This window comes from Dromiciops gliroides, chromosome 2 (genome assembly GCF_019393635.1).
Source record: "Dromiciops gliroides isolate mDroGli1 chromosome 2, mDroGli1.pri, whole genome shotgun sequence".
In the NCBI taxonomy this organism is placed as follows: Eukaryota; Metazoa; Chordata; class Mammalia; order Microbiotheria; family Microbiotheriidae; genus Dromiciops; species Dromiciops gliroides.
The window spans coordinates 369128400-369141678 of NC_057862.1; the positions used below are offsets into that span (position 1 = coordinate 369128400).

The 13279-nt window shown below is 40.1% G+C and overlaps 1 protein-coding gene across 1 annotated transcript in view; it reads right to left on the minus strand.

Moving 5' to 3' along the window:
• The window catches only part of ARHGAP40 (Rho GTPase activating protein 40), an 83639-nt gene that overhangs the window by 35261 nt on the left and 35099 nt on the right, over nt 1–13279 (minus strand). The window contains exon 3 of the mRNA XM_043986396.1: nt 2385–2605. Coding sequence (XP_043842331.1) covers nt 2385–2605 — 221 coding nt within the window. The remainder of the gene's footprint in view (nt 1–2384; nt 2606–13279) is intronic.

Below are 13279 nucleotides of genomic sequence, written 5' to 3' on the forward strand. Positions count from 1 at the left end.
ACTGTGATATAAAAATTAAGCGCATCAATAAAATTCTAAAGAAATAAATGAAATGAGTCAGCGTGCTAATTATAGCTAGTTTTTAGGTTTGCAAAGTGTGTTTACATATGTTTATGATCTTTGAGCCTCACACAGAAGATAAAGATAATCCCCTGAGGCAGCTAAGTGGTGCAATGTCGAGAGCTCTGGGCCTGGGATCAGGAAGACCCAGTTTGATTCTGGTCTTAGACAATTACTGTGTGACTCTGGGAAGTTAGGGGAAGGAGAAGGTTTTAGGAAGAAGATTATGGGTTCAGTTTGGTATTCAAAGATGTCTCTGACATCCCATAGATTTTGAAGAATGAGTGGGACATTCAGCTGGACATGTCATGTGGACAGGTAGAAGAGAATGGGATTTCATGGAAGCATTCAGACTAGGAGAGAGCAGTAACTGAATCCCAGGGAGCAGAAGACTGCTTCGAAAGGAGGGTTACTTCTTCCCCTGGAGCAGAAGAAATCAAGAGAATTTCTGCCCCATAAAGGAGAACTTAAAGGAACTTCCACCTAATGGCCTCAATCTTCTCAATGAACTAGGAGGAAAAGGACTACAGAGAGCAAGAGCTAGGTGGTAGAACAGCTAGGTGGCGCAGTGGATAAAGCACTGGCCCTGGATTCAGGAGGACCTGAGTTAAAATCCAGCCTCAGACACTTGACACTTACTAGCTGTGTGACCCTGGGCAAGTCATTTAACCCTCACTGACTCACAAAATAAATAAATAGATAACAAATAAATAAGTGAATGAATGAATGAGAGGGACAGAAATGGGATTGAGGAGAGAAGGGAAAGTGGACCCAGTAATTTTTATTTTCTTTAAAACATGTCACCACTAGCCAAAAGTGTTTCTCAAGTCATAAAGTACCACCAGCATGTCTCACTGAAGAATTGCTCTATTACCTAACAGTTGATTGCTGTTCATTTTTCTAATCACCTTTCCCCCACAGCAGGAAAGGATGTTTCAGGTGCCATTATCTGGAGAAAAGGGCCTTTGTCTAGTCTAAGGATGAAGTCTAAGAGTCAGAGGATTGGCTTTGTGAATGCTGGCTTGGCTGTGCTCTAGGTGTGTGACCTTATACTAGTCATTTCCCCTCTCTGAGGACTTCAGTTCTCTTATCTACAAATGGGGACAATATCATACGGCCAATCCCAGGGTTATTGTACGGAAAGCATTTTATAAAGCTTTAAGCACTCTAAAATGTGAATTACTATTATTTGTATTCTCTAAAGTGGTAATGGAAGCAGGGACTTCTGAATGACATTTTATTGATTAGATCCAGGAAAGGTGCTAGAAGCCTGGCATGGATTTAGAGGGGCTAGTAAACACCAGCATGGTACAATGAAGAGGTATAGATTTGGGCTAAAAGGATGTAAGTTTGAATCCCAGTTCTGCTATAAACCACTTCTGTGACCATGGATGGGCAAGTCAATTAAACTCTCTGAACCTCAGTATCCTTCTCTGTAAAATGAGGGGGTTGGACTCAATGGGCTCTAAAGTTTTTTCTAACTCTGAATCTGTGATCCTAAAATCATTATGTTGGATAAACTCCAGGAGGTCAGGAGCCAGGATTTTGACCTTTGTCATAGGATAAGAGACTTAGAGCAAAAAGGGGCCACAGAGGTCATCTAGTCCAACCCCTTCATTTTACAGAGAGGAAAACTGAGGCCCAGATAATTTAAGTGACTTGTCTAAGGTAATTTTTGTTGTTTGGTCATTTCAGTCACGTTCAACTCTTTGTAACCCTATTGGGTGGTGGGGGGTTCTTGGCAAATATACTGGAGTAGTTTGACATTTCCTTCTCTAGTTCATTTTTACAGATGAGGAAAGTGAGGCACACAGGGTTAAATGACTTACCCAGGATCACACAGTTAGTAAGTGTCTAAGACTGGATTTGAATTCAGAAAGATGAGTCTTCCTGATTCCAAGCCCAGTGCTCTATCCACTCTGCCACCTAGATGCCCATATCCAAGGGTAGTACAGGTATTTTAAAAACAAGTTTTATACTAAGATCCTCTGACTTCATTATGCAACCACCCTTTCCATAACACTACACAATATTGCTAGAAACTAGTATAATGTACACAAGAGGTACTTAATAAATGCTTATTGAATTGAATTAAATTTGCCTTAGAGACTTAATGTTCCTTCTCTTACCCAGGCAAATACATCACCTGTTCAGTTGAAAATCTGACTTCCTACTGTATGACCTTCTTTTGTGTGTATAAGTGTCGAGGGTTAATTTTGTTTGTGGAAAAGCTGATACTGTTAGTAGGAGCACTGGGAATGGGGCAAGAAGGGGAGGGGAGTGGAGAGAGGAGCAACGATCAGAAAAGACAAGATTTAACTGACCCCAGAATCAAAGGTGCCAAAGATGTCTCTGACGTCCCTCACTGGTGGCTTGTTTTTCTTACGGATCGAGCGCGTGTATGTGTCTAGTCTCCGTTGCACAGCAGCCGCTTGGGTCTTTGTGAGCGTGGACAGGAGCACTCTGTTATCACTGTCTGGCTTAGGGGACCCAATGAGGTCAGCCAAGCCTGTGTCCTGAAGCCATTGGGCTTCTGCCTCACCCTCTGTCAACAAATGGAAAGCATTGCATGCAGTAATCACATTACGACGATCCCAGAAGCAAGGGGGATGGCAGATAGGGTCTTACTCACACAGATAATACCAAATGAACAGATAGATGTTTATGGTAATAAGCTCCCTGTCAACCAAGGTATTTGGGCTCACACTAAATAACCACTTGTCAGGGATTTGGGGCAGAGGGGATAGTTACGGTTTGAGAGGGTGCCAGGTTAGATGACCTTTGAAGCCCCATCCAAACCTTCATTTTGTAATTCTCAGAGATAGATATCCACATTTACAGCCATAATCACAAGAGCACAACTGCCATGAGTAAAACCAAGCTTGAAATATACCACTTCTTGCTGGATGTTTTCATCTAAGGACTAAACATGTTTAGTATTAACCAAGGGCCTCCTGTGTGTCACAGAACATCTAGCACAAGGTCAATGTGCCTTAGTTTCTTCCTGTGTATAATGAGGGGGCTGGATTAGCATTTCAGAAATATTTAACACTCAGTAAATATTTTACTTATGATGTTCAGTTAGGCTTAATGCATGATTAATGGAAGTTATGCTTTATACCAAGCATAATATATCACAGCTGCCAGAGTTTTAAGAGATCCCTGGCCCTTGACTAAAGGCAAATGAATGTTTAAACAATCCAGGACGAATGGTGCCTTTTCTTTTCTTTCAAGGTCAGAGGAGCCACAACCATCCTTACTCACTCCTTCAAGGATTTTATCCTTATGCTGACCAATAAGTTGTCTTTTGTGTCTTATCACCATCTTGCCCAAAGCTCTAGCTTAAACCCATTTACATTTTATTCAGTATTCTCTTCATAAAAGCCCAGCAAAGTAGGTACCATTAAATAGAGCAGTTAGTGATACACCAAACTACCAAAAGATTACCCACAGAACTAGGCAGAATAATAACAAAATTAATGGATGTAAGCCAAAGAATGTCGATAGACAAGTAGCCCAGTTTTCAAATTACATTATACAGCTATAATTACAACTGACTAGATAAGCAAACCTGAGAAGCAAATAAAGATGGGGGCTCAGTGTTTGATAGATCCAAGAACAAACTATTGGAAAGATCCCTTATTAAAGTTCTGGGAAAACTGGAAAGCAGAAAGAAAATAGGCTTAAACCAACCTCTTCTCCAGTTGGAGCTTACTGTGGTACCTGGTATAAGTGATCTAAATATTAAAGTCATGTTATGAGGAAAATCATAATCAGAAAAGGGAGAGAAGAGATTATAAAAGAGAAAGCAGTCAATTTGAATGCTATAAAATTTTAAGGCTTTTTTTTGCACAAACAAAAGCAATGCAACTTAATTGAGAAACACTATTGAGGAAAAAATCTTTATATCAACGTTCTTGATAAAAGTCTGACCTAAAACATATATAGGAAATTGCAATAAATTAACAAAATAAGTTTTATTTTAAAACAAAAGTTTAGCCATCAAAGAATATGAAGAAAATACACTCTATTAACAAACATGAAAAAAACTGTCCAAATCACTAAGATAATTACAAATCAAAATAACTTCTCATCAAATTGGCAAGGATGACAAAAGATACAAATACCCAGTGATTTGAATTAGAATTGGATGTTGGCAGGATTTTGTCAACATAGGCACACTAATATAGTTTGGAAGTATGTAAGCAAAGTTACTAACTTGTTTATACTCTATGACTCAGAGGTACCACTACTGGGTAAATAACCCCAAGAAGTTCTATGACAGAAAGAAAAGGTGTGTGTGTGTGTGTGTGTGTGTGAGAGAGAGAGAGAGAGAGGTTGTGTATAAACCAGGATAGTCATAGCAACACTTTTCTGTAATAGCAAAAGCAGATGCTCATTGATTGGATACAGGCTAAACAAATCACTCTAAATGAACGTCATGAAATATTGCTTTGTTCTGAGGAGCACCAATTATGAGGAATTCAAAGAAACATGGGAAGGTTTGTATGAAATAATGAAATGCAAAGAAAGGATCAAGAGGCTAATGGTGATAATAATATAATGAAAGATAACACATAAAAGAGAAAATAGCTCAGAATAAATGCAAAAATCTATTCTGGTTCCAGACGACAGAAACTGAAACATACCTCCTTCTTCTTAATAGAGAAGTGACGGACTTTGGGTACGAATGTTTCATACTCTATCAGACAAATATGCTGTATTAGAAGATTTTGCATAAATGTTCTTTGCTATTTTCATAAGTGAGGGAAGTACCAGGAGAGCAGGGGGAATCATTAGAAATTATTATATTAATTAAAGATATTACTAAAATATTTTTAAAAGGAGATTCACTAGAATCTCAAAAACAAATATAGTGGGACAGCTAGGTGGCGCAGTGGATAGAGCACCGGCCCTGGAGTCAGGAGCACCTGAGTTCAAATCCGACCTCAGACACTTAACACTTACTAGCTGTGTGACCCTGGGCAAGTCACTTAACCCCAATTGCCTCACCAAAAAAACAAAAACAAAAACAAATATAGTAATAAAGTTAAAAGAATGGTCACATTCTCACTAAAAAGTGACAGAATAGACTAATGTCCCTCTTCAAAGGTGCCAGTGTAGGGAGGAAGGATGATAATTTGAAACACAAAGTTTTAAAAATCAATGTTACAATTTGTTTTTACATGTAAGGTGGGAGAAAATTCTAAATAAATAAACAAGCAGAAAAGTAAATAAATAAAAAATAGATGAATGAATAAACAAATGAATGAATGGATAGATAGATAAATGAATGAATAAATAAAGATGCCAGTGTAGAACCAATTTGGGGGCACCACTCAGAGCCTTGGCATCATGGTACCTTGTCCCAAGGGTAGTCCTCTGGCTCTTTGAGAGGGGACAGGGAGGTATGAGTTTGTAATAAGTTTGGAAGTCATAGGATCAAAAGCTATGGGACCAGAAAGGACTTTAGGAATCATCTAGTCCAACTGCCACATTCTGTACGTGAAGAAACTGAGGTTCGGAGGGGGAAGGAATTTGCCAAAGGTCACAAAGTATCAGAGTTGGGATTTGAACCCAGGTTCCCTGACTCCAAATCCAGTACTCTTCACTCTATCATATTGCCTCCCCTCTCTGTACTACAGCTTTGTTAAAGCAAACTGAATTCCCCCTGCTCTTGTTTCAGTTTATTTACCTCCCTCCCTCTTCCACCCCAATACTTCAGGTTCTCCTCATCTGATCTTTCACTTGTCAACCTTTGATCATTTTTAAGAAATAAGTGTTATGAAACAACCCTAATGGGTGTGTGTCAAGGGAAAATTGCCAGGCATTTGAAGGCCCCAGGCACCAAAAATAAAAAATTGATGCTATTTTATTAAATGTTTCAAACCAGAGGCTCCACTGACATTCTCTGATGATTCACACAGGCATGGAGGTGACCTGGAGTTCTTTAACATCATCCTAGTCAAGTAAAGCTCTGCTAGGTCCTACAAAACTGGAAAGACTTTGAGTATAGGCCTAGTCAAGAAAGAAATTAATCACCAGAAAGTTGGCCACTAAGATAAGGAATGTCTCAGCTATAGCAACTCATTAAACCAACAACTAATGCAGGTGGGAGCTATAATTCTCATTAGTGGTGGAGGACATACACTGATTAAATCACAGGTTCTTGAAGTATCCTTAATGGTAAATGGTACCATACAGAGTTTTTATCTGAGGCCACATTCCTTCCCAAAAGAAAGCCAGGAAGAAAGGAAGAGAAGGGAAGGAAGTAAAGGGAGGGAAAGAAGGAAATGAATGAATGGAAGGAAGGAAGGAAGGAAGAAGAGAAGGAAAGAAAGTAGAACAGGAAAAGAAAGAAGGAAATTCATAGGAAAAAGGAAGGAGGGAAAGAGGAAAGGAAAGAAGGAAATTGTCATGGGGGAAAGAGGTGGTGGGGGTCCTTAAGTGTTCCTCTTTAAAGAATTACAACTCTCCCACTCAATCCAATTAGAATAAAATAGTCTTTTATTTGGGAACTAGAGAAGGTGATCAAAAAAGAAAACTTCCGCAATGGAGGGGAAGCCAAAGCTTTTATAGAGGGTGGATGGGGTGTCCAACCACCTAACAATGGAGGGGTGGTGGTCCTGACTTCTAGAGTTAGCTCTGTCCCCTGGTACCTCTCAGGCAGCAGCCATGCCTAATAGGCTTATGTCCCTTACTTCTTAGGGGGTGGGTGAGTGGGTGGGTGTGTGTGGGTGTGTCCTTTACTTCAGCTTCTCAAGGAGAGTTACCCCAGCCCCATATCAAAATGAATGGGAAGAAGGAAGAAAGGAAAGGAAGGAGGAAAGAAAGAAATGAATGAATGGAAAAATAAAGGAAAGAGGGAAAGGAGGGATAGACAGAAAGGAAAAGAAAGAAGGAAGTCAACAGTAAACAAGCATTTATGAAGCACTTACTATGTGCCATAGGAATACAAATACAATCAGAAAGATAGCCCCTGTTCTCAAGGTAAAATCTAATGGGGGAAAGCAACAAAAAGGTGGGGAGAGGGAGAGAGGAGGGGAGGCATGGTGGGGGGAAAAATCTGGAGTGTTAGGAGAGGAACTCAGAGAAAAATGAAGATGTAGCTGACTTGGACGCTTTCCTTGAAATGGAGGTTGAGAGAACAACTGATAAAACAGAGAATGGGGCTGCAAGGGCAAAGTAAACTCTCAGGGTGTAAAAGAAAAGAAGAAGGAAGGAAGGAAGGAGAGAGAAATAAAAGAGGGAATGAATAGCAAGAACAAAAAAAGGGAAAGGAGAGGAGAGGAAAGGAAAGGAGACCATGCTCTGCAACTTTTTTGCCTTTTTCTCTCCAGCTCATCAATCTTTTTTGGGGGGGGCGGTGAGGGGCAGGTTCTGATAATAAAATGAAGCTAAGGAGTCTCCAACTGAGTCCATCAAGTTCCAGGTCTCCGGAAATCAATGCCCATGTTCTATGAACAGCTCAGCTTCTTATGCAAAATAATCACAAATTTTCAAAATAAAATTGGATTTGGTCTGGATGTTTTGCACACAATTTAATTAGAGATCCTGCTGGCCTATAATGAAGCTTAACCTCAAAAAACCATCCTTGTTCTCTGAAAATGAGCTTTTCTCAACTGATGTCAGAGACTCCCTGTAATGACCCACTTTTCTCACAAACAGAACCTAGTGATAAACTTAAGGGCTGAGTCTGAGTTCAGAGAAAGCCTGGTCCTTTACAGCTGCCACAAAGCACTATATAAATGTTTGTCATCATTATCATTTTCTACCCAAAGCTTCATCTATCCAACTGCAAAACTCATTTCAGCCCAAAATACCCAATTTCTTTAAAAAAAACCAGTTTTTTGTTAGTTACAAGATCCATTGTTACTACATAAAAAAGATAGAAAGAAAAAGAATGAAAAAGAAATAGCTAAATGGCAAACTACAATGGAAAAATATCCCATCTATTTGGTCCTTTAGAGAGAACAGTTTTTCTGTGATACAGGCCATACTCATCTGAGCTCAATTATCTAAAAGGTCATTTGTCCCTTGATGGACTCCCTATGCTATGGGGTAAACTTTCCTCCTCCCCATACACTTAGGAGCCGTTTTAAAACCTGGCAAAAAATGGAAGTGCAAATTGAAGCCCATGGGGTATCTCCAGAGACTCACCAGCATTATAAGGCATACTGGTCACTAGAAAAGAAAGAATGGGGAGATACACGGATACCCAGCAGTGCCCTCCACAACTTACCCAGAGGGCATTTGCTACCAGCTCTGCTACAGAATTACTGACATTTACATAGTAAATGCAAATTGCTTTGTCTTCTGATCTTCCAGTTTCACCGGGAAACTAAATGATCTGGAGACAGTCTAGTGCAGCAAACAGAAATCTGGCTGTGGAATTGGAGACCTTGCCACTTACTCTCTGTGTGACCTGAAACAAATTACTTAATTTCTCCCAGGCCTCAGTTTCCTCATCTGTAAAAATAAAGGCGTTGGCCCTTCCGGATCGAAATTTCTAATCCTAAATTCTAATAGATTTGGACTTCAGATTACTCAGTTAGTCCCTTAATCAGCAAGCATTTGTAAAACATCTACTATGTGTTTTGGCATTCTAGGTGCTGGAAATAGAAAGTTTAAAATGTTTTTAAATGCCCGTCCTCAAGGAGCTCACATTCTAGTAGGAAAAACATAAAGTAAAAACTAATGTTGAATAGGGGAAAGCATTAGCAGGCAGGGGAGTCAGGAACAGTTTTATGTAGGAAGTGGTGCAGGAGCTGAGCTTTGGAAGAAGCCAGGGATGCTAAGAGGCAGGAATGCATTCTGAGCAGGAATGAAGGAGACAGAAGGCCCTCTATAGGGAACAGCAAGTAGAAGAGTTTGGCTGAAACAGTATGAAGGAGAGTAATATGTAATCAGCCTGAAAGGGAATGGGGTGAGGGAGGGAGTTGGAGCCAGATTGTGGAGGGCTTTGTAATGAGGAAAAGTTGTGTCTGGAGCCCCTCCTATGGGGCTGAGTGTGCACTCTGTTCCCTTCCATGGCCCCATCATTGGACTGCTTCTGATAAACACATTTGCCCGGGCTGTTTGCTAAAACACAAGTGTAAATAGAAACTTGTGGTTGGTCTCTTGGTCCCTGTAATAGGGAAGGGGTGGGGGGGGGGAGAGACAAACCCAACAGGACTGGCCACTGAACAGGAAAAACTGCCTACTCAATAGGCTTTAAAAGGAAAGACAACTTCGTTGATCATTCCGTCTTCCCATTTGTCAAACATGTTAGGACTTTTCAAGCCCTCCCTCAGATTTCCAGCAAAGGGGGGAGGGGAGAAGGGGAATCTCCCACCCCTCAAAGTTATGAAAATTCCACGCACATAATAGTAAACACCCGATGGCCTAGATAAACCTGAGACTGGACCTCAAGTCGCTAGCTGTCTCTTCTTTGTGTTTCTTTCCCTGAGCACAGGTGGCCAAACAGCAATCCTAAAATGGGCGGTTCCAGCCTTGATAACAATTTTGTGAGTTCAATAGGTCAGGAGTTATCATACTCACAAGGGTATGATAGGGGATATAGCTTACTGTTACATGCTTTAATTGTCAACATACACATATGGGCCTTTTCTGTTTTAAACATTTCTTCTTTAGCAGAAGAAAGAAAAAATTGTCCTATACCTCATCTTCCTTGTACCTATGTATGAGGCCCTGTTAATTCCTTTGGGGGAGATCCTAGCCATTCCTGAGCTTTTAGAGATTTTTTTCCTAGGTGGGGTATATTATGAGTATGAGAAAAGCTTGATTCTCTCTCTTTTGAAGTTGGTCTCCTTCAGGACTGAACCTGGGCTGAATGAGCTCTGGTGCTTATAAAAGAGTTGGTTCTGCCACCCCAAAATGATGCATTTTATTGCTTTATGTTCCAGACAGAGGAGTAAGTATTTTATCCTAAAGGCAATAGGGTGTCACTGAATCTTCTTAAATGAAATAATCAGATTGATTCTGTGTCTGTTTTTTAATTGATCCTATTTACAATTAATTGATTTTTGTCCTATAACTGCCTAAGCCATGACTCTTTGTCTCTGAACTTAATTCAGAAATTTAGCTGCCTGTAATGAGTTAGGTTTAGAAATCCATTTCTCCTGTTAATCATTGTTTTATTCTTGTGTCAAGGAAATCTGTTACCCTTAAAGGATGCAGGTGGACACCAGGGAGTCTGGTCTATTATTTTACACCACCAAACTATCCTTCATGAATGTCTATTTTGTTACCCAAAGAAGTCTGGTTTGCTATCTCTATTCTTGCAGACACAGCTGGACTCAAACAATGACCATTTCTCAGTCAGAGGAGGGAAGGGTTGTTGCTAGCCCTCATTCCCAATTTCCATCCAATTATATTTTCTTCCATCTATGATTCTAGCCTCCCTATTTTCTGTACTCCCCAAAACGATAAACAAGAGCTCTCCCCCTCATTCAGGATCTTAGCTTTGCTGAGGAAACTGAGATTCTATTTATTGGTAAATTTGCCCATTACTAATAAATTGTTCATACTCGGAACTTTGTGCCTCAGTCTACCCTAATTTTAACTGTTACATGAGCAAGGGAATAGATTATGTTCTAATGTTCCTGGAAATCCCAAATAAAGGAAACTAGAAAGAATTTTGAGCTCTTCTTATGTTCCGTTCTGCAAAGGTGGCCTCTAAGACTGAAACTACCAAAAATGTAGTCTGTGGGCGCCAGACACAAATGTACCTGGGGGTGGGGAGGAGGGACATAATCGCAAGGGTAAAAGTGAGCTGAAAGCACAGTCCCACTCCTCATGGAAGTGCACCTCCCCATCTCACCATGCTGATCATCACCCCAACCAACAAAACTTGGAAGGGAATGTTTCTTTCAGTTTGGGGTTCAGGACAGTGAGATGGGTTCAGAGGTAAAACAAAAAGGCAGAAGGACAGAAGAGAATCTACTCCTTTGGGTATGTGTACTGTTTGGGGACTATTTGGGGAAGAGGGTGAGAAGAATATCCAGAGTTATTTGACATGTTTAAAGAATTGGGCTAAACAGTATTGACAAATAGAGATATCTTTTAGGCAAGGACTTGTTATACCACATTAGTAAGGATGCTATCTCTTATCAGGCTGCTTAATCAGAAGAATGCTCCAGGCACACTGGATCTTGATTTCAATAAAGTATTTGTCAAGTTCACCAAAGCATATTGGCAAGGGTGCTATCTTTGGAGTCAGAGGACCAGAATTTGAATCCTGGCTCTACTGCTTGGCACCTATATGCCACCCTGGGTCTTGGTTTCCACATTTATAAAATGAGGGGTTAAACCTGGAGGGACTCAACAGAATGGAGGAGGTCTAAATGACAAACACCCCCATGGGGGATGAGATAGGTATATATGTATGTGTGCATACATTATGTATACACATATATGTGTGTATATACATATACACATATATGTGTGTTTACATATACACACATATAATCTCTCTCTCTCTCTGTATACACACACCTGGCATGGGAGATGGGAATCTCATGATGGATTTATTCTCTGAGGACTTGATACATTGGGAGACTACTTCTCTGAGGTGGTCTTTATTGCTTAAAGTTTCTTCTAGCTCCAAATCTCAGGATCCTATAAAGTCTTTCACAATATCCTCATGAGCAAGATGGAGAAATAGGAGCTAGATGACTGTATGGTTAAGTGGATTCACAGCTGGCTAATTCATGATTTCGTATACCAGGACTGATGTCTCTAATGAAGTAAGTGCCTCTGGGTTCTGCCATTGACCCTACTTGTCTCATTCAACCCTTTTATCAATGATTTGAAGGTAAAGGGGACATACTTCAGAAATTTGCAAATAGCTCCTAGCCAGGCAGAATCTGTCCTGCAAAATCCCTTCCTTGCTTCCTTCAAAGCACAGTCCAGGTGCCACCTCTTATACAAGACCTTCACTGATGCCCCTCCTGCTATGATATCTCTCTCCTTCTCTCCTTTTCTCTTCTCTTCTCTCTCTCATTTGTATATGCTTTGTATTTATTTACTTAGGTAACTGCAAGGAGGCATGCACATACCATACAAACACATAAATCATACACAGACACTATAACACACTACACATACACACACAAAACACGCCACATGTACACGCACAATACACCACATATATACAAATGCCATACCTACCACACACATAAACGCATACCCTACATACTCAAATATATATACGTGTGTACATATCTGTATATGTGTATATATCTCTATCTCTATCTCTACCTATATACACACACACACACACACACAAAAAAAAAACCACCAAGGAGAAGATAAGCTCTCTGAGGGTAAGAAAAATTCATTTTTGTATTTGTGTCCCCCAGAGCCTACCACAAAGCCTTACACTTTGTTGTTTTGAAGGGACCTCACAGACCTAACGGGCCAAACTCCCCTTTTTATAGTTTAGGAAGCTGAGCCTCAGAGGCTAATGTATTCACCCAAGGTCATCCAAGTACTAAGTATGGAGCCAAGTTTTGAACCCAGGTCTTCTATCTCCAAAGCCAGTGCTCTTTCCACTGAACTACACAGTCTCACCAAAAGAAAGGACATTAGTGGAGTTTCCTACCCTGTGTATTTTGAAGGCTCCTATGAAGGTCATATCAGAATGCATGTAAAAAATCTTGGTAAATTGTAAAACCCTGGTAAAAACATGGGTATTATTAATATTAAGCTGATAGTCATAGAATAATAGGCTCTGAGCTAGAATGGAATTTGAAGAGCTCCCAGACAATGCAAGATTGGTGTGTGTTTTTTTTTACAACATTCCCCACAGATTAGGAATGGAGAGAAAAATCATTTATATGGTGCTTATATATAAATGTATATGCCAGGCAATTTCTATTCTTTAATACTTCCCCCCCTCTTTTTAAAAAAATAAGCATTATCTCATAGCAATCCTAGAAGGTAAATACTATCATTATCTTCTTTTTACAGTTGAGGAAACTGAGGTAAACAGAGGTTAAATGACTTGTCCAGGGTCACACAGCAAATAAATGTCTGAAGTGGGATTAGAGCTTGGGGTTTATTGAATCCTGGCCCATCCCTCTATCTACTATGCCACCAGCTGCCTGGTAATTAGCATCCCATTCCCTAGCTTATTTTAATGTTGGACAGCTGTTGTGGAAAGAGCTTCCTTATGTAAGGACTGAAGTCATAAAGACTTCTCAATTGAATTAATCAA